The 21,728-nt window shown below is 45.7% G+C and overlaps 1 protein-coding gene across 5 annotated transcripts in view; it reads left to right on the top strand.

The window, feature by feature from the left end:
• Positions 1–4,782: 4,782 nt before the first annotated feature.
• Grm8 (glutamate metabotropic receptor 8) overlaps positions 4,783–21,728 on the top strand; it is a 925,705-nt gene continuing 908,759 nt past the window's right edge. Inside the window, exons 1-2 of one of the 5 annotated variants that reach the window (XM_017592855.3) lie at positions 4,783–4,995; positions 14,003–14,803. In XM_017592855.3, the coding sequence (XP_017448344.1) occupies positions 14,294–14,803 (510 nt within the window). In that variant the 5' untranslated portion in view covers positions 4,783–4,995; positions 14,003–14,293. 5 annotated transcript variants of the gene reach the window in all.

The raw sequence follows: 21,728 nt of genomic DNA, 5'->3' as shown, positions 1-21,728 counted from the left end.
CTTGGTATCCCTAGTACCCTCACTTCATATGTCCATTTTACCTTTGTCCCACCTTCACTCATCCCTTAAAACTCTCTCCACTGGTCCCTCTCTGGTTACATGGCCTCTATAGATACTGTAGTGTAAACACACTACAGACTTGAAGCTATATCCGTGAGTCTTGTGGGGGAGAGGGGAGGAAGGATTGGAGGAGCCAGAGGGGTCAAAGGTACTACAAGAACACAGCCCCCAGAGTCAACTGACTAGGACTCAAGTGGGCTCACAGAGATCAGGGAGCTTACAGGAGTCTGACCTAGGTCCTTCGCACGTAAGTTATCATTGCGTAGGTTGGTGTCCTTGTGGCATTCCCAACAGGTTTGGGCAGGATGGAAACCCATTCCTGGGGCTTCCTGCTCCTAAGGCCCACTTTCTTGGGCAATGTACTGACTGTGGACTGTGTGGAGGAGAATAATTTCCCAAATGCCCTGGGATTTTAATTTAAAAGTATACCATCAGACTCACTGCATATTTAAAAAATGGGCAGGTTCTTAAGTCCTATATCAGCAAACTTCGTTTGGATGACTCTATAGCATGGCCTATGAACCTGTGTTTTATACCTGCTGTCCCTGTAACCCTGAGGGCAAGTGGGTGCTTGGATCATTTGTGAAGAGACAGCACGTTGGTGACGATGTGCTTTATGGAACTTGCCGAGATAGGTTTACAGACTGGCCAATATTTCGAGACTTACATTCCACCTTCCCACTAACTGCCCCTCCCCCAAAAGGGAGTTTACCTGAGCTTTGGGGTCTATTTTACCAACCTTGTGACAGGCTGAAATTATAGGAGAATTAGCATCATATTGGACAACAACAGATGGGTGTAGGGTGTGGACGTTCTACTTCTGTCAGGTATTTACTGGAACAGCTCTGTGGCAAACATTTTACACTGGTTTGCAAAATTCTCCACTGGGGGAAGACTTGAGACAAGCTTCAGGTGCTCATAGTAGTACCTGGCTTGGTAACTCTCTTGAGTCCTCTCCTCTTCCTGACAATTGGGAGTCCCCCTCCCCTCCCCTCCCTCCCTTCCTCTTCCTCTTCCTCTTCCTCTTCCTCTTCCTCCTCCTCCTCCTCCTCCCCCTCCTCCTCCTCCTCCCTCCTCTTATTTAACTATATTTTCAGCTTAGGTTGTGTTTCTGGGAAAAATCGAAGATGACAGAGACGCAGACACACCTTGCTCTTTATATGCACCTTCTCTGGACATCTCCCCTGTGGCGCCATGTGATGGTTTGAATGATATGAGCCTATGATACCTCCATAGGCTCATATATTTGAGTGTTTGGTCTTTCCTTGATGGAATTATTTTAGGAAGGATTAGGAGGTAAGCCTCCTTGGAGGAGGTGTGTCACTTGGGCTGGGCTTGGAGGTTTTAAAAGCTCACACCAGGCTCTCTCTCTCTCTCTCTCTCTCTCTCTCTCTCTCTCTCTCTCTCTCTCTCTCTCTCCTTCTTCTGAATCAGTTGTAAGCTCTCTGCTTCTTCTCCAGTGCCATGCTTGCCAGCCTTCTGCCATGTTTCCTGCTATGATGATCATGGAGTAACCCTCTGAAGCTGTAGGCAAGCCACAGATTAAATGCTTTCTTTTATAATTTTATAACTTGTCTTGGCCATAATGTCTCTCGACACTCCACGCCATATACACTAACTGTGGAAGGGAGGAGCACAGCGCACCCATGAACCTCACTGACTCTGTGATCATCAGTCTAACATGTCTGATCTTGTCTCCAGCAGCCAGAACTTTAATCAACTGAGCAACACCCACACGATACACTCACAGATGCTTCCAGAAGCCCAGCACAGGAAACTACTGTCTTTATTTCTACAATTTGGGTTGCAATTCCTCTTGGCTGAGTAGACTTCCAGATTTAATGATTGCCCCAAACCAGGAATGCAGCATAAATCTCCACATGTGGACTATATCTCACAGCTTGGGTTAAATGGCCCCCAAGCATATGGTATTGTTTTTTTTTTTCTTTTTTCATTTTCCAACACATGGACAGTTTCTCACATTTTAAATCAACTGAAAATGAGAAGATTATATTCAAATCTTCTTGGAGGATTAACTACCAGGAAATATGTTTGATTTGCATAAATATTTGCGGTAGATAGATGATGAGGTCAGACACTTTGCAAAGACTATTTTCATAATGGAGGAAATGGAATTCCAAGAAGAGACGAAGTGGATGATTCCAGAATGACAGGCTTGTCAGGGCTGGGCTGTCTGAGCACTCATCATACTCTCTTGATTTACACTGTAGCAAAAGGGAAGCAGAGACCAGGACAGGGCTTGATAAACCAGGTTCAGATAAGAGGTGGTTCCTCTGTAAGAATGTTGTCCATCTTGCGAGCCGTCTCTGTAGCACCCTCTCTCCTCTGACATCACTCCCGGCAGGCTACAGTCTATGCCTGAGCCCGAGTCAGTTGTTCAGGGGCTTCTGGGTAAAGTCATTGGAAATACTTTATGTAGAAAGATCCTGTTCCCTATTGATCAGATTTCACGTGGGGAATGAGTGATAATGATTCCATAGTGTGCGTCAATAGTTAAGAGTGACACAAGGTTGAGCATCAGAATACTGTCCCTAAGAGAGACCAGGCCTATTTATTTCTCAGAGGGCGGCATCAGAAAGGGCAGCAATAGGCCTGGAAGACATATTCTCTGCAGGTGATGATCAATAGGAAGAGAAGACAAGCAGCTCGTTAGCCACTTCTCTCCCTAGCAGCTTACTGGGCCTTGTCAAACCGTCCAAAGCCACAGCCAGCTATGTTGTCCTCATTATGGAAATGGGCCCACTAGAGCATTGCCCTCTTGGCTAACACTAGGCATTAACGCTGCAGGGATTCTGGTCCAGACCCTGAAGACCAGAATGTGTTCAGCTGCTCTGGTTTTCAGTTCTTTCAGCCTTGACCTGCCTTCTGCTCCCATCTAAACGTACTAAGACACACATCAGAAAGAGCCTAGATAGGAGTCTGTCAAGTTCGCACACTACCCAGGACATCCCCGCTCAGACAGAGGTTATCAGTCTAGGTGAGCTCAGACTCCAGATTGGTGACCTCTGGGCTTGGTTGCTAAAACTACCTCCAAGGGAAACCCTCAACTCCACAGCACGGGTGCAACCTCTGAGCCAGTCCCATGTCTGCACTGGTTCCTATTTCTCTCCACCTTAAAAAAAGATGTGTGCTACTGGCATATCCCTCCAAATCCTCTTCCCTCCCCTCAGCTATAGAAGAATGATGATAAGCAATGGGCTGAGTGAACAGGGAGGAGGACTCGATTCTGCAAATCAGCTGACTCTTTGCTAAGAGGGTCGGGTGGTTTTAGGAAACCAGGGAGGAGATTGTTGCCTTCTCACTGAAAATGTCACAGTTTAAAGCCAGCCCTGGGAAAAACCAGAGCACCGGGGAGGTAATCAACTATGGGATTTTCAGTTCCGATTTCCAGGCTTAGCACTTTCCAAGCATATCTCTAAATCAAGACTTCTTTCTTCCCCTGTAGAGAGAGATCAATACTTTTGATCATTTTAGAGTTGATTGGAAAGAAACCTGAACGGGACAAAGGTTTATAACCTGTACACTGGAATTCAGACAATTACTTGTGACGAAGCGTATAAAATTCATGATGCTTATGAAGTTGAAAAATCTCTGTAGCTACTGAGATTCTCCACCCTTCTCTTTTCTTGCTTACAAGCTCCTACTTCTCCCCAATACACCTCTTTTCTGGGCTCTGGTCTTGGGCTGCAGTTGCGCACGGCCACCTCTAGATGGAACTTTCTCACCAACCCAAAGCCAGGCCGGCCAGAGCACCTCTGGTGCAGGGTGGTGCGGCAAGGGGTTCCCGCCTTCTTTCCGCGCGACGAGGGCCCAGTGGAAGTACCTAGGTGGTAGTCAGCGGAAAGGGGTCTGGGCTATACTCTTGGAACCCAGCGGGTTTACAGTCGCTGGATGGGGGGGTAATGATGAGGTCTTCGGGTTAGGGAGCTCTTCGGGAATTTCGTGCCTTGATCTGGGCTCTTTGAATCCTCTCCACAAAACAACAGTCGCCTCGGTTGCCTGGTCCCCAGTGCCCGCAGTGGGGTTGTACTCTTCCTCCAGCTCCAGGGGCGCGCGGTAGCAGGCGTTCCCTGGCACCCTAAGGTGTCCGAGCCACAGGGCAGAACCTAGGGCGGAACAGCCGCTAGCGGGAGGCAAACTTTACGGGGAAGCACGCGGCTGGCGGGCGCTACTTTGAGCACCACCGAAAAGAAAGCAAGTGTTAGGACACTTGTCATCTGTCACGTCTTTTTAACGGCCACCCTCCACGGAGTTGTGCTCATAGGGAGGAAAGGGGTCCTGGGTTCTCAAGAGCTCTGCCCCCTTGCTTCAGGTCGGCGCCGGCGGCATTTTCCCCCGCATGGGTCGGGAGCTCGCTGCGCCGTGGCCGCGGTTCTCCTACTTCTCCTCGCCTTCCCCCTCCTCTCCCTAGCTTCGCAACCCCCCGTTTTTTGTCCGGGGAGGGGCAGGTGGGGCTGATATAATAAAAACAAAACAAAAACAGAAACAGAACTCGGAGTTGATTCAGACTTACATGTGAAGGGGTCCTGCCACTGGGGTGTCCCTATCCCTAGTCACGTCTGGGTCTCTGCCCCTGGGGGATCCCTCCTTTTTGCTTCCCGGGGTGACTGGTCGGTGAGAAGCGATTGGCGATCCAGAGCACTATCCCGGCCCCCGGCTCCCCGCGCCGCGTCGGGTGAATGGCCGCGGGCGGAGGCGCCGGGCGCAGACCAATCGCGGCCGCCGGTGGGAGTATTTGTTATTCACATGGAAGAGACTCGCGGGTGGCTGGGCCAGCTCAGCCCCCTCAGCCCGGAGACCAGCCACAAGTGCGGCCGTGGTGCTTGCCTCGCGGTGGCCAAGGCGGAGGCAGCGCTGGTATGGAGCTGCGGGCCCCCCGCGGGCTTCCTCACCTCGCCCTCTGCGGGGAGCAGGGTAAGACACCCCGCCGAGCAGCAGGCACAGGGGAGGAAAGCAAGTGCAGAAGCAGAGCAAAAAAAAAAAAAAAAGCCCCCACCTTTCAACTCTCCCCCAACCCTGAGCTGGCTGCAAAAGTAGGGTCTCCCGGTTTTTATTACCGTTTCTCTTTTTCTCCTCCCAAACCATGGAGCTGACAGCCAGGTGTATGCTTTCTCCTCAGATTACTTTAAGGGTTTGCCTTTTCTGGGTACAAGTAGATGGCTTTGCACAACCGAGTCTGGGGAAAGAACTGGCGGGTGGAGAGACGCGGATGGGAAGAGAGGGAGAGTGGGCACCAGGGGGCGAGGGGCTGGCCGGGCACTGGAGCTTGATTGGGTGTCTGTTGATTTTACGTTGCAAATAACAAGGCGGCCACCCCTCTTGTCTTCCCATGATTACATTCCAGTGAAGAGGTGCGGAATAGAGGAAGCTTAGCTCGGAATTCCCAAGCTTTGGAGATGTGATTCCCCCAAAAGTTTAGACGGTGAATGGGAGATTGAAGGGTGACGGGAGTGGGCAGGCGCTCCTAGGATGCTCTAACAGGGCGTGCGGCGGCAGGATTTTAAATCGCTCTGCCTGGGATTGCCTGGCTTGAGTGACCTCCTGGACCTGCCGTGGCGGAATCTGGACTTGCTCGGCCAAGAAGCCCAGGTACCTTGGTTATGCGAATCTAAAGGGAGGGATTTCTGAAGTTAGCGGCTTCCGGAATGAGTTGGGGTAACCCCCGCTTTTCTGAACTCTGGCTAGATGGATGTCTAACAAGGATCTGGGGAAAGATTCGGGGGGAGTGTCGCAGGAAAGCCTGGTGATATAAGGGGTCCCCGAGACCCGCATCCCGGTGCAGCGCACACTCTGCCTTGAGTTTGCAGTCTCCGAGTTAGCTCCGCTAGGTTGGGATTTCCTTGTTCCCTCCCCCCCACCCCCTGCTCTGGGAAAAACGCTGGAGTTCCGAGTCCTGTTGGGGGTGGGGGGAAAAGGAGAGGACTCAAGGATCTAGAGTTTCCGAAGCCAAGGCAGACGCTCCCTGCAGCTCCTCGGCAGCACTCACGGTCAGAGTGGCCCCGTGTCAGGCAGACCAGAGAGGGGTGTGGGTGCCTGCGACCAGCAGGTGTGGCGGGGGCGGAGGCGCTCTCGGACTGGTGCGCGCAGGAGACTGAAGTCCAGGGCGCAAGGGGGATGGGGGTGAAGGGGGGACTGGGGCGGTGCCGGGGAGCCCCGGAAAAGCTAGAGTAACCTGGTCCTTCCCAAAGGCCCTAGGCTCTACCCCGAGTTGGGCTTATATGGATGGTCCAAGGAACTGGTAGGGAAAAGGGAGATAGATGGAGGAGGGGAGTGAGAGAAGAGGGATCCCGGATGGGGCGAGTGGCTATTGCCTGAGATTTTAGAGGGAGACCTCTTAGCCACGAGGCCGGGGTGAGTCCATCTACTGGAACGGCTCCGAGGTCCCTGGAGGTTCATACAGTTGTTGAAAAATATAACAGAATCATGCTTCCCCCAGCATCCCCCCACCCCCAGTTGTCTGACACGCTTCTTTGGTGCAAATGAAATGCAGAGGCGCGTGCGAGTCACCCGTTGCGAGTCACCCGTTGCGCAAGAAGGCACCCCCGAGCTTCCCTAAGGAATTGCTTCTAACCCAAATTGAGGAGCCTGGCTTCATAGGATGTCTGTGTGCCCAGGATAGTGGCGGTGTGTGAATTGCTGAAACCCAAGCCCTTCAGTCCTCCCCCACCCCCAGGGAGTTCCACCCCTGAAGGGAATATCTTATTAGTCAATTGGGGTTGATCTTGTCCCATAGACCGGACAGTGGGATCTCATGAACATCCTAGGATCTTGGCCATTAATCCCACCAGTGGAAGAATTGAAGACAGGGTTTGCGGTGAAGGTATTTGTCAGAGAAATTACTATCCGGACAAATGCATTCCGACGACGATAGCTTGTATTTTGCTTGAAAGAAAAATGTAAAGAGAGAAAGAGCCACCAGCAGGTAGATCTTGGATAAACAGCTTATTACACTTGACTGTAATTTCCATTTTCCGTTATAAAACTGTTTGTCAAGAATTGCAAATGGCTACAGGAACCACTTGAGTTTACCTTGGTCACTTGCTTGTGAAAAATCTAGATAGAAGACAATCTCAGCTGCATAAAATGCCTTCTCTGGGTCTTGCAAATACATGGCTTGATAATTTTGCAAAGAGCCCCATTCACCAGGGAAGTGATTTTCTAATGCAATTTTCCTATCTCAGAGTCAACTACAGGTTGTACGACATCCTCGATAAAGAGACTATCTGCTCTTAAATAAGGGATGTGGAGACAATTTGGGAGGGGGAGATTTCTAGGGGACATTGTCTCAGAATAAGGAAGATACTAAGAATACAGGGAAATACCGTCTGGTAGGCTCAGTTCATTCTATTTGGTTTGTGCTGGCCAGATCTGCCCTGTTGTGTGCCCCTCCCTCCGTTCCCCCTCCCCCGCAGGAAAGTTATGGCTGATTGAACAGTTCTAACCATTCAGATCTAAGGGGAAGAGGGAAAAGACTAAGCCCAGCTGAGCTGAACTGGAGGAGTGCAGGGTAAAGTTAGAGGTCTGAAGTGATGGGCTCTTTTCAGACTTGGCTGGGCAGGTTGAAGCTGCTTCCGGGCTTGTTTAATTGGTATTTATGCAGCAAACAGCCCGGCTGACATTCACATTGGCAGTATCAAGCGCCAATCTTTGTGTAAGAATGTTCCATTGTCTTTAGGGCATGACGCACTGAATACTACACAGGCAATGCTTGTGGCCGCAATGATGCTTTTCCCTCTAAGTTTCTTTCTCAAGGTCTCCTCCCAGTGGGACACATGGAGAGGACCCTGCTTTAGTCAGTGAGTGCTGTCTCAGTATCTTAGAATAAGATGACACAAAGATTTATCTTTTGCTTAGATCTACAGCAAAAATCTCGCCACATCCCAGTGCCTGTTGAATAGGCTGGTTTTGAAAGGTTCAGGAAATTGTTTCTGCTTTTAGAACAGGGCCTGATTGGGTATCACCAGACTCTCATACTGGGTTTACCTAGTAGGAGTGATCACTCCGTGCTGTGCTAGGAGAGGTTGCAAGCCTGGCAGTCAGTTGTATCCTATTTTTATTTTTATTTCAAGGGAGCTTTACTTTTTCAGTTAGGAATTTGGGTTTCAGTTTCTCCCTTCCTCCTTCTCCCTCCCTCCCTCCCTGCCTCCCTCCCTCCCTTCTTCTCCCCTCTTCCCCCTCCCTCCCGATACTTCTTCTCTTCCCTTCCACTTACAGTTTCTTTGATTTGTAAGTTCTCCGTGCTCTGGCAAGTTGGAGCAGGCACACCCCACTGCCAAGAAGGATGTTGAACATAGTGTGGTCTCATCTGGGCCCATCACTGCTGGGATGAGCTGAGGGGCACAGTGGAAAGAAGGTGGTCTCTTTTCTCTCTTTGGTTGTACCCCAGTCTTACCAATGGTGGTAAGATGTTATGGCTTCTCTCAGGAATCATTTTAGAAACGCAAATGCTCTAGTTGGAGGGAGATCATCAGGTTTTGACACCTGTAGATGAAAATTTACTTACTCCCTGGGGAGAACCAAGGCTAAGAGAAGCATGGCCTAGAGGCCCTTGACCACAGGACATCTAGGTCCTCTGGGCAGAAGGAGCCACCTCTGTACAGGGCAGGGAGCAGATGAGGAGAAATGGGAAGATGGAGGGAAAGCCCCAGATGATTACATAGAGGTGACTGAACACATGTATTGCCGATTTCTAACTACTTTTCCAGGTAAGATAATGTATTCAGATCCAAATCTGCTGGCTAGGTTTTCCGTGGTAATGAGCCTCAATGCTAAAAGTGCTTACATTTGCTTACCACTTAAGAAGTTTTCTTGTTCTTACCACAGAAGACTGTCTTGTATCTTAAGAATGGCCCATTGGGTGCTGTGAGCGTCTGTGGCTTAGGGTCAGATACTGAAGTTACATTGGCTTCCCTTTGTGCCTTCCAAGTTTCCTTTGAGCTCTCCTTTATGGTCTGGACTTTCCCAAGTTAATTCTTGGATACATGCCTGTTGCTAAGGTCTGACCCTCTATGCTGCTCATGGGAAAGTGTTGTAAGCATGCTGTAAGTATGATCTATGGCTAAAATGTTTTAGTTGTGGGACTAGTTATTAGACCAATGCTATCCCTGCCCATTCTTTTACCATTTAACAATTTAAAAAGTACTATTGTGTACATTGTGACATTGGATGTAACAACCTAGCAGGTGGGCAGAAATCAGTTCACACTTCACATTTCTGGGAGGGAGGGGGAGGGGAGACAACCAACCAACCCCCTCCCCCCAAACAGAACAGTGTAGGTAACTTATCCAAAGACTAGCCCCAGGCTCCTCTGGGACCCCAGGCATCCTACTAACACCTCACACAGTCAGGTTAGAGTCTCATAGCCAGAGGCTTTGGGACAGGGGACAGAATGTGACTGTGGTCCTGCATGTGGACTCTGGCCTGAGACTTTAGATGAGAGTGTGACATGGACCCTATAGGTGAAATGTAGCAGGAAATGATACATTGTGTGTGAGGTCCCCTCCACCCCCCCCCCCCCCCCCCCGCACACTGTCCTCATTCAGTAAGTTTCACTCTGTCTTCTAATGTGATACATATTATAAACGTGGCCTATTGCTTCCTTAAATGTGGTCTTTGTATGCAATAGCTGTGTTATCTACAAAGAAGGATGTAAATTGGATTCTGATCCATCAGACTGTTTTTTAAAACGCACGGAGTTTAGGTATTTAAAGAAAAACCTGTGGTGGATTCCTTTGTTATGCAAATAGCCACTGTCTAATTTATCTAGTTTAGCAGTTGAGCATCTTTTGGATCCGATTTCCTTAATATCTTCCCTGCTACTGTAAATGAGCTTTTAGAACCTTCTCTCGCTGATGGGGTTGGGTGTTACTTGCTTGCAGACAAAACCAGTTATTGTGCTCAGTTGACGAAGCCTTGGGCTCCTTTTTGAGTTATAATCCTATCGCCCCTTATTATTGAGTACCTAAGTCTCAGAGTAGGGAGCTGGAAGACACCTGAGCGCTGGTAGGGTCACCACACCGTTTCACAGACTAGCAAGTAGAAGCACATCTCTGTCAGTGTTACATGCTGAGGAAGGCAGGAGGGTGATCTTGATGGACCCCTTAGGTGCTGATGGTCTTGTTCAATTGGCAACAGCTGGCCAGGATAGCAGATTCGAAGTTTGGAAGTTTGAAAATATTCTTATTTCTCAACCCTTTAGGGATTCAGAAAAGTCCCTTATAGAAATAACCTATGGTTTTCTGGCCACTCTGTTTCTTGAGCTGACCATTGAAAAGATAAGCGATTGATGAGGAGTAGTTGGGCTCCTCCCTTACTGCACTGTCCCAGCTGGTTCTGCACTGCTAGGCTTGTCCCAAAGGACAGGGTCCACCTTAGGGGTTTGATGATTTTGGGGGTGTTGCTGCTTACTATGTCTGGGCTAAGGGCTGAACCCATTTTGTCTGAGCTATTCCCCCCCACCTCCCACTTCAACAGAGTTAATGATAAGACATAATGTTATGTGCAAAGATCTAAAACATAGGGAATATACATAGAAAATAAAACATGGCCTTTTGCCACAGGCCTGTAACTCAGCCAGGGGATTTGCTTGTAAAGGTCAGTGTCAGTGGTCCAGCACTTAGAAGGGACAAAGGAAGGTGAGTTGGATGAGTTGGATGACCTCAGCATTTCCACAGAACAGGACTCAGCACTTAGGAGGCAGAGGCAGAGGGGCAGAGAGGGGCAGAGAGGGGCAGAGAGGGGCAGAGAGGGGCAGAGAGGGGCAGAGAGGGGCAGAGAGGGGCAGAGAGGGGCAGAGAGGGGCAGAGAGGGGCAGAGAGGCAGAGAGGCAGAGAGGCAGAGGCAGAGGCAGAGGCAGAGGCAGAGGCAGAGGCAGAGGCAGAGGCAGAGGCAGAGGCAGAGGCAGAGGCAGAGGCAGAGAGGCAGGCATATCTCTGAGTTTGGAGCCAGTCTGGTCTACAGAGGGAGTTCTAGTATAGCCAAGGTTACATAGGGAAACCCTGTCTCAAAAACTAAAAGATGAAGGAGGAGGAGGAGGAGGAGGAGGAGGAAGAGGAGGAGGAAGAAGAAGAGGAGGAGGAGGCAGAAGAAGAGGAGGAGGAGAAACAAGCCAAGGAGTTGGTCAGCTTGGGCTTCCAGCTCTCTGCTCTGAGACTCAGAGCTATTTTTCTTCAAATTCGAACACAGCACATGAGGCAAAGCTGTTTGGATCTATAGTTCAGAAAGGTCACTAATTCTTTGAAAATATTGATTCCAGCGATGAGTTTGGATTAAAGTCCACAAGAATTCTAGGAGAGCTGGATTAAGCGATATAAGATTATGCCGCGAAACATAAAAAGTTAGCAGTCATTTATTCCTCCACATACTTTCATATATAAAGTTTCCTTAGAATTTAAAAAGGGAAACTGAACCTGTCAGGTCTATGATTTTTCAAGGCAATGGATCAGACTCCGAAATTACTGCGGTATTTAAATATCTTATCTGATTTTACTTTTCAGTAGACAGAATTTAGTGATCTCTTCCTCACTGGGGCAAATAGTGAAGACAGGTGCTTCAGTAGAGAAAGAAGAACAAGCCAGGTTGAAGCATGGCTGCTGATTGTGTACCATGCATACATATAGATACACAGTTTTGTAGTATGTGCCTCTTGGCAGGTTCTGTCTCCCCTTGGGGATAAGAAAACCAAGGGTTAGAGAGCTTGTGTGCAATTAATTCCATGCTGCAGAGGATTCCTGAGTCAAAATCCAGCAAGCTGTCCATAAAGGATAGTCCAGGTGGAACCTCTCGTTTTCCATTTCACTGCCTTTGTCTGTTAACCCAAATATTCTTGTCTCGTTTCTTTCCATAACCCCAGCCTTTCTTTAGATTAGAGCTTTGAACAGACCCATGACATGCTAAAGAGACTGAACATTAATGCAAATACCAATAGTTCAAATAGAAACTATTTTTTTTTATTATTTCTAGGACAATTCACAATGGAACTAACTTAATGCCTCATGAGTCAATGTGGAAACGTGACTTTTAGATAAAGTCCCTGTTTGTAGCTGAAAACTGTTTATTCTCTTAGATGTGTCACAGTCTTCGAGATGGCTGGTTCTAGTGAAAAAAGGTTTTGAAGCACAGACCCTGGCCTTGAAATTCTCCTTCATTTGCCCATTTATTTGAGGGTTAGCTAGTGGATGCTTGGTCTCAAAATCCAAATTAGTGGTCAGAGTTAATGCCATTTTACCACAATGCTACTACTCTTCCTAGTGAGACCGTAAAACACAGTCCTAACTGTCCTCACCAGTAATTGATTGTACATTCAGTTTCATCCAGAAATACAGGTGTTTCCTTTGGGGGACTACTTCAGGTCAGACCGTTATGGACTCTGAGGGGAAAGCAGTTGTCAGGTGACTCATATTGAGAAAGTCAGGAAAGGACTACATATTGGGAGCAGCGTCGAGGGAATCAAGGTATAGCATGAACCAGGGGACAAGAAAGTCTGGGTAGGGCTGAGCAGAGGGGCCAGCGCTTGGCTGGGGCTCCCAGTGCGTAGGTAGGAAGTCGGGGCAGGCCCCGGTCCCCTAAGAGCCTCTTTTCAAACCCAGAAGTGAAAAACAGCGCAAGTTTCTCTGAAGGTGCTTGAGCATATGTTCAGTTGTCCCCCAGGGAGGCACCATCCTTTTTCTCAGGACAAAGAAGATGGAAGGAGAATTTTATGAACTGGAACTTGAACGAGTGAATGGGAAATGGGAAATGCAAGCAGATGTTGGTTGGCTGGGGTGGAGGGAAACGGTCCAGATTTCAGATTTCAGGTCCAAGTGTAAATAGGTTAGAAAATGAACATTAGATTAAGCGTCCTGCCAGAATACATTGTTGCTGCTTATTCTCTTCAATATATGTGCATTTTAAGCCTCCGATTCCCTATGCTAAGTCAGTTCTCCTGCAGTTAAGCTTCTTGAGAATGGTTCTGTAAGCGTCTCGTGGAATTTGAGGACAATGTCCTCAGAATGAAGTTTCCTCTCCATTGCCCGTGGATGCTTTCACTCTGGGTTATTTCTAGTCTTGACAAAATGACTGTTTTCTGCACCGAGTCAGACATAATTAAGGAGTTCCAGCTCTGATGGGTTCCTGGTGATTCCCAGATCAAGATGTGTTCGCTTCAGAATTGCAAGTGTGCCCATTGCTTTCACCCGGACAGATTAATTAGGAACTCTGACTATAGTAATGGGCAGATCTTCACTCGTAACCCCCTCTGTGTGGTTAATTTTTGAGTCTTTGTTTTATTACCAGAGAACAATAGGATAACTGATATGAGGTAGCTGATGTTCTATGTAAATGTTTCTTCAAGCTACAAGGTATTTTCATATCTTCTGGTAGCTTGTCTCTCCCTTCCTCTCCTCTCTCCTTTCTTCTTTCCTCCTTCCTTCCTACTCTGTGATTGAATAGTCACTGTTTCCCACTGGGAAATCCGGGTAACTAAAAACAAATAGTCATTAACAGACACTGGCTTGTTTTGTCGAATACTTCACAGAAAGTAACCTTTCATTATCTCATGGACGAGATTTAAATGCTAAATTGAAGGAGCTGTAAAAAAAAGTAAAGCAGGTTTGAGGAGAAATAATGTCATCAACCACAGGAATTTTACCTTCCTGGAAATAAGACGTATTGAAATAAAATGATAAATATAAATATGTTCTGGCTTGGAAGAAGTAAGCAAGCTGCTGCTACTTTTCTGTTTCTCTTGCTCTAAACATGTCATCAATCTCCCTGCTTAGACGGAGTGCAGCCAGGTGCTCAGAATCACAGGGGACCACAGAAGAGTTAGTTCTTAGTGAATAGGAGAAATAAAAAAAGAGTTGGTTCAGACAGGGCTTAAGCATATGAAAAATACAGCCTTACTGAACTGAATTCCCTCCCCTTTCCTTCATCTTCTCCCCAGGAATAATTCTGCTACAGGGCTGAATTCAAGGACGCACATTGTTGACCTCATCCCAACATCAGAACCTCAGATGTTCTTCTAATTTATTTGCGAGCCAGCTTTACGTGGGAATAAACTTGAACGGAGGGGGTCTCTAGGAAGTTCACTGTGAATTTCAAATCAAGAAAACTCGCTGAAATCCCCAAAGCCTTCCCCCATGGGCCCTGATGGTAGCCTCCAGAAGGTGCTACCCCTTCTTCTGTGGCAAGAATAAACTTCTGGTCGCTGACTGCAATACCCCCCGTGGAGAAAATGGTATGCGAGGGAAAGCGCTTAGCCTCTTGCCCTTGCTTCTTCCTCTTGACTGCCAAGTTCTACTGGATCCTCACAATGATGCAAAGAACTCACAGCCAAGAGTATGCCCATTCCATCCGGGTGGATGGGGACATCATTTTGGGGGGTCTTTTTCCTGTTCATGCCAAGGGAGAAAGAGGGGTGCCTTGTGGGGAGCTGAAGAAGGAAAAGGGGATCCACAGACTTGAGGCCATGCTTTATGCAATCGACCAGATTAACAAAGACCCTGATCTTCTCTCCAATATCACTCTGGGGGTCCGGATCCTTGACACGTGTTCCAGGGACACCTACGCTTTGGAGCAGTCACTGACCTTCGTGCAGGCACTGATAGAGAAAGATGCGTCTGATGTGAAGTGTGCTAATGGAGATCCGCCCATATTCACCAAGCCCGACAAGATTTCTGGCGTCATAGGTGCTGCAGCAAGCTCTGTGTCCATCATGGTGGCTAACATTTTAAGACTATTTAAGGTAGGTAAAGACGTTGCCTTTTCAACCGTTGTGAAAGAATCGGCAATCTTGGTGACTCCAATTGTGGGTTAAAGAAGAGAGTGGCGATGAAGATACCCATAAGCAATATGTTGCCAGATTCCTCACGTAGGGCATTCTGGGCTTGTGTTTCTACCAGTGACACTTTAGTTCCTTCAGTTATGATTAAATGCATTAATCCTGATTGTGTCCTTCCAAAGAGAATGTTGGTAAGTTCTGTGAAGCATTTGGTCCTTGTCACCATGCGCTAGCCTCCTCAGGGAGGCTCACTTTAAGTCATAGCAAGTACCTTTAGACAACCATAGCACATTTATCAAGCAGAACACTTCCTCTTTACCTGAGGAACATGTGAAATAATTTACTTGGTGAAACTTCTTCAAGGTGGGATGCTCTGTTATGACAAAAATTCCCGTGTGAAGAAACAGTATTTATCGCTAATGTGTAGAAGGGAGTGACACTCTAGGAGATAAGATGGCCATAAAGTTGTCAGGCTTATTGTAACTCGAATAGAGCAGAACCTCATTAATTCAGAACACTGTGATGCAGACTGGAAATATAATTACATATAATTCTTATTGAGTTAATAGTTCAAATTTGCCAGGGAAGAAATCAAGACATTTTGATTTAGGTTTGGTAATCTATTATCTGTACACTTTATAATATTGACTAAAGTTGCCAATATAAAATAATATATGTGAAAACACTTTGAAAGTAAAAAGTACCATGAAAATAAAGTTATTGTAACTCACCATTTTTATTAACTTTCTCATCTTATTTATTAATTCCATTATGTAGTCTTTTGAAATAGACATGATTTTTTAAATTGAAAATACTTTTCACTCTGATTTCTTACTCATTGGGACTAGCTTTTCCAACTGAACCTGAATTAATGAGGCTTCATTTTATATTATGAAAAACTAGTCCTATGCATACAGATCTTACGTTGGACTGGTGACAGAGTGGCAAAAATGAACAAAGCGATGGAAAACTTAAAAAAAAAAAAGGATGAAAGGGATTGACTCAAAGGCTTTCTGGCCTGGGAAGATGTCTTGGGGGACAATCTAGCTCAGCCTAGGTCTCACTGGAATCCTCTCTGTAACGTTCCCCAAGAGGCAGCACAGCCTCTGCATGAATCCACTTCATTCAGAGACGGGAATGCTAAGCGGTGGTTTAATGGCTGTTTTCAGATTGATGACACTGCATCAAATGAGGAGATTGCTCTCAGTGTCTCACAGATGCCTCTTGTGTCTAAGGCATTTTGAAGAAGTACAAAGAGGCCCCAGGGAGCATGGGAGACACTTTAGCAAGACATTAGAAGAATCTCCAGGCTGTGGAAGGACTTGATGAGAACTGGCAGCCACAGGTCTCTCACTCTCCATCTCTGGGAACCTTCAAGGGATCCTAGGTAGTTGTAAATGGTGCCACTAGGGATGGGTGCTTGCTCTCTTGCAGAGGCAAGGCTCAGAGCCAGAGCCGGAGTCCTTCAGGATCCTCCCCCACCTATAGGCTCGAGGGCTCTTCCTTGGACTTCTGATTCCTGCCTCATGCTGTTATGCGGTTCATGGCTACAGTGCAGACCAGCCACCCCAGCCTTCTCCTTTCTCCTCACTTGTTTTCAATATCAACCAACCGGACACCCCAAAGCTCCCAGGGACTAAATCACCAACCAAAGAGTACACATGGAGGGACCTATGGCTCCAGCTGCATATGTAGCATTGGACGGCCTCATCTGGCATCAATGAGAGGGCAGCCCCTTGGTCCTGTGGAGGCTAGATGACCCAGCCTAGGGGAATGCTAGGGCACTGAGGTGGGAGTGAGTAGGCAAATGGGAGAGCACCCTCACAGAGGCAGGGGGAACGGGGAAGGAATAAAGAGTTTGTGGAGGGGACACTGGGAAGAGAAATAACATTTGAAATGTAAATAAATAAAATAGCCAAAACAAGCAAACAAACCTCCCCGCCCCCCAAAAGAAAATTTTTTTTGAGTTCCTAACTCAGTGACTGTGGTTAAGACAAATCTACTATTAGAAATGAGGAAAATCCTCATGATGATTTCCTCCATTATGGAATCTTCTCTGTATATATTAATTACTGTTCCTATCATCCCATACTTGTTTTCTTACATTTTTTTGTAGTCTGGTTCCCCCCTCCCCCCAAAAAAAAGCACACAAGGATTTGAAGAATTGGCTGAAGGAGACATAGATTCTTATCTGAGATGGTCAAAGTTTATTTATGCTATTTTTAGTCACAGAATGAACTTATCTCTAAGACAGTGATAACACTAATTCTACGTTATGTTGTTGGGTTTCTTTAGTGAGAAAAGGCAGGTGAGACTTGCTGTCGGCACTTGGTTGTCACCTTTGATTCCTAGGTTGCTGAAGCCACCTAAAGGCAAGAGGGGAGGCTTTCTTTTGATAAAGCGGAGTCTTGCCTGTCTCTGCTTGGTTCTCATCTCATTAGACAATTATTTTGAGATTTTATTTGATGGAGTGGATCGTTCTCTGTCCTTTAAACAAAAGGATTCCAGAGCATCTCCAGAGAGACAGTTGCCTGCACACACTAGAGCTTCCCTGGATACCCCTTGATGGACATGTTGGGGACAAGGTCAATTTTAGCCAGAAGAGGGCAGTGAGTGTGGTAGATGACCTTAATACTGTCATTGCGCTGGCACAGAGAGACATTATCCTAAATATTTTACTAGATTTGAAAAAAAGTTGATCTCATTCGAAAGTCACCCAGCAAAGGGTGTGTGTAGATACTCACCCCACCTTCCAGCCAGATCTGAAGCACAAGAATGCAAATTAAACAATTTCAGCTTCTCGTTGTGTTGCCTCCATTCAGACTGTTGTGATTTATGTGCAACCTTCAGCTTGCACTTCAGAGTGACCGTAATTAGGAGATAATGGCGGCTGCTCCTGGGAAGGAAAATGGCCGCTTTAGTGTGGATTACTTCTTACGTTCACATGCCAGGACCAACGTGAACTACTGTCTCAGTCATCAAAGGAATGATTAACAAATTATTACATTAGAGATTGAGACATGCTTTCATTTTTGAAAAAAATATTAATTTTCTTAAGGCAATGCTAAGATTAGCTGAGTGGAAGCAAGCGAATCTGGGGCCATTTGTAGCCCTGCAGCACAACACGTGACCCACAGAACGCGATACACAGAAATCCATGTGTCAAACTTAACTCCTCGTGATCCTGGAGGCAAGAGGTGTTGTTCCATCTGGGTTACTCTTATCAAATCTCTGAAGCAAATGAGAAAACTCAGCCCCTTAATTAAGAGGAGAGCTAGAGAGGGAGTCAGAGCCAGGTCGTTCCTGGAAACAGGAAATGCCTATTCACCACCGAGCCTCCACTGGAGGGAGGTTCTCAGTCTGAGGGGAGCTCCAGCTTTGCCACTGTTCTCATACCTTCCAAGGAGAGTTTTTAACTTTAGGGCCTGTGAATAAGTACAATTTTCTTTCTTTCTTTCTTTTTTTTTTCTGTTTTTACCAAGTGGAGTGACAGTGACTCAACATCTGTCAGATATGTTGGGATTGGAGGTAATCTTGAAAGTCATAGAATCAAATTTTTAATGCTTTGAACTTTACAGAAACACCACTATGTACACACTCGTGTGCATGCACACACACACACACACACACACACACACACACACACACACACACACACGCCCGTGCCCGCGCCAATATTATGCAGAGTGGTTGTCTAGGTGACCTCTATGGCAAGTTAATAGGTTTAGATGATGTGTAGTTGTGAAGTAGCAGAGTTCCCTTAGGTTCAAAGGTATAAATGACATATCTAGGATTCTGAATCTTTGAAAAATTCGGTGAAGATGGGGATATGAAGAATCATCAAAATCAGGGGTCTTTTGGAAACTTTAACCGAGACGCCTAGAACTGAAATTTGTTTGTTTATGAAAAGCTCAAGTAGTTTTCTTTCCCTGGAACATTTCTCATCCCTTTTGAAGGGGAGGAAATCAATTTCTCAAAACACTAAAAGTATGTCTTACTTGGAGTAAAGATTGAGCTTTCTAGGTTAAAGGTGACACATTGCTACTGGAGTAACTCACATTAATGTCCACAAAGACACATGGGTTACAAGAGGACAGTGTCAGACACAATTTCTCTTTCCTCTATTTGGCCAGTTAGCTTTACCTGGATTGTTAATTTTCCTTTCTTGAAGAATAGGGCTCAGATAGCCTGTGGTGTATCCTTTCAAAGCAATCAAGTGAAATGTTAGCAAAAATTATTTGTGTGTGAATTTCTCCACATGTGTGTTTGTGCTAGTTATAAATGACTAAAATTGATCTTCATGTTAAGTCAATGAAATACAGAAAGCTGTCTCATTCTTCTGCAAGTCTTGGTCTACTTTACAATGTTTTTGAAGACATAGTTTCCTTGTAGAGACTCAGTTCTACCAACGGCTAAAGCCATGTGTCCTGTGAGTTATTTATCGCACACAATGGTTTTTTATTAACTGTTAACAGTGAACAATAAATCTGCCAAATGTAGGCTCATCTAGTTAGGATGGATGGATAAATGAGCATTCTCAATAAACTCTGCAGGAGGGAGCATTTTGTGCAAATCTTGTTCGTCAATAAATAGACAATGGGGTTTGCAAGGTCGATTCCATCGCACAGTCTTTTGTTTTGAAGCAACTTTGCTTGAGAAAAAGCTGCTCCTCTTTTTTTTTGTGTGTGTGCATATAAGTTTGTGTGTATCTGTGTGTGTGTGTGTGTGTACCTATATATAATATGTTCAGATACATCATATTTTAAGTGGTTTGTTTAATTGATTTCCACATTCAACTAATAATTTAAACCTCAAAAAGTTCAAATAACCCATGGGTTAACAATGGAGTTACCATGGGGTTAGCATTGGCATTACCATGGTTTATTTCTAGGAATTACTGGCAGTTTGTTAAAGTTATACTTCACTTCCAACCAAATCAAAATGTATACAAATTCAGATATCTAGATATTGTTTGCTTTAGGAAGAATTTATTAGTATTTATGTTTGAACACTATTATATCTCTATTCAAAACAATGGCTTAAATGTTACTTGATTTACATATAACTTTTCAGCTATGTCCACTACATAAAATATAACACAGCTATTAGGAGACTTTCTTGGCTACTCTCAACCACACTGCATGTTTTTTAGATCTTGTGGACATTGACTTCTTTTTTTTAAATTTTTTTATTCGTTTTTTTAAAAAAAATTTTTTTTTATTAACTTGAGTATTTCTTATTTACATTTCGAGTGTTATTCCCTTTCCCGGTTTCCGGGCCAACCTCCCCTAACCCCTCCCCCTCCCCTTCTTTATGGGTGTTCCCCTCCCCATCCTCCCCCCATTGCCTCCCTCCCCCCAAAAATCTAGTTCACTGGGGGTTCAGTCTTAGCAGAACCAAGGGCTTCCCCTTCCACTTGTGATCTTACTAGGATATTCATTGCTACGTATGAGGTCAGAGTCCAGGGTCAGTCCATGTATAGTCTTTAGGTAGTGGCTTAGTCCCTGGAAGCTCTGGTTGCTTGGCATTGTTGTTCATATGAGGTCTCAAGCCCCTTCAAGCTCTTCCAGTTCTTTCTCTAATTCCTTCAACGGGGGTCCTGTTCTCAGTTCAGTGGTTTGCTGCTGGCATTCACCTCTGTATTTGCTGTATTCTGGCTGTGTCTCTCAGGAGAGATCTACATCCAGCTCCTGTCTGCCTGCACTTCTTTGCTTCATCCATCTTGTCTAATTGGGTGGCTGTATATGTATGGGCCACATGTGGGGCAGGCTCTGAATGGGTGTTCCTTCTGTCTCTGTTTTAATCCTTGCCTCTCTATTCCCTGCCAAGGGTATTCTTGTTCCCCTTTTAAAGAAGGAGTGAAGCATTCACATTTTGATCATCCTTCTTGAGTTTCATGTGTTCTAGGCATCTAGGGTAATTCAAGCATTTGGGCTAATAGCCACTTATCAATGAGTGCATACCATGTGTGTTTTTCTGTGATTGGGTTACCTCACTCAGGATGATATTTTCCAGTTCCATTCATTTGCCTATGAATTTCATAAAGTCATTGTTTTTGATAGCTGAGTAATATTCCATTGTGTAGATGTACCACATTTTCTGTATCCATTCCTCTGTTGAAGGGCATCTGGGTTCTTTCCAGCTTCTGGCTATTATAAATAAGGCTGCGATGAACATAGTGGAGCACGTGTCTTTTTTATACATTGGGGCATCTTTTGGGTATATGCCCAAGAGAGGTATAGCTGGATCCTCAGACAGTTCAATGTCCAATTTTCTGAGGAACCTCCAGGCTGATTTCCAGAATGGTTGTACCAGTCTGCAACCCCACCAACAATGGAGGAGTGTTCCTCTTTCTCCGCATCCTCGCCAGCATTTGCTGTCACCTGAGTTTTTGGACTTAGCCATTCTCACTGGTGTGAGGTGAAATCTCAGGGTTGTTTTGATTTGCATTTCCCTTATGACTAAAGATGTTGAACATTTCTTTTTTTTTCTCTTTTTTTTAAATTTAGAGAATACTTTATTAGTTTTTGTAATCAAACCCACGTAGATAAGACCTTACATATTTAATACAGTGTGTTACCCCTGTACAAATGGAAAAAACTTAAGTTCAACATTTCTAGACCAATATGGCTGTTAATTTCTGTACAGTGCCAACTCAACACAGTAAACGGGGATACTTTTTTCCAAAGTTGACAGCACAGCTAAAATTTCAAAAAATTCAAATTATATGTCTGTATATATATATTTATATTTATATAAAAAGACCAATAATAGCAGTGTGTTATGCATCAACAGCAGCAACAGCTTTTCCAGGTTCTGCAGTCATCTGAACAAAACTGTAGCGACATCCAGCACACTCCATTAAAAAAAAAAAAAAAGTAAAAAAACA

Source organism: Rattus norvegicus, chromosome 4 (genome assembly GCF_036323735.1).
Source record: "Rattus norvegicus strain BN/NHsdMcwi chromosome 4, GRCr8, whole genome shotgun sequence".
Taxonomy (NCBI): domain Eukaryota; kingdom Metazoa; phylum Chordata; class Mammalia; order Rodentia; family Muridae; genus Rattus; species Rattus norvegicus.
The sequence above is the reverse complement of the archived record's forward strand: the minus strand, read 5'-3'. Positions and strand labels throughout refer to the sequence as shown.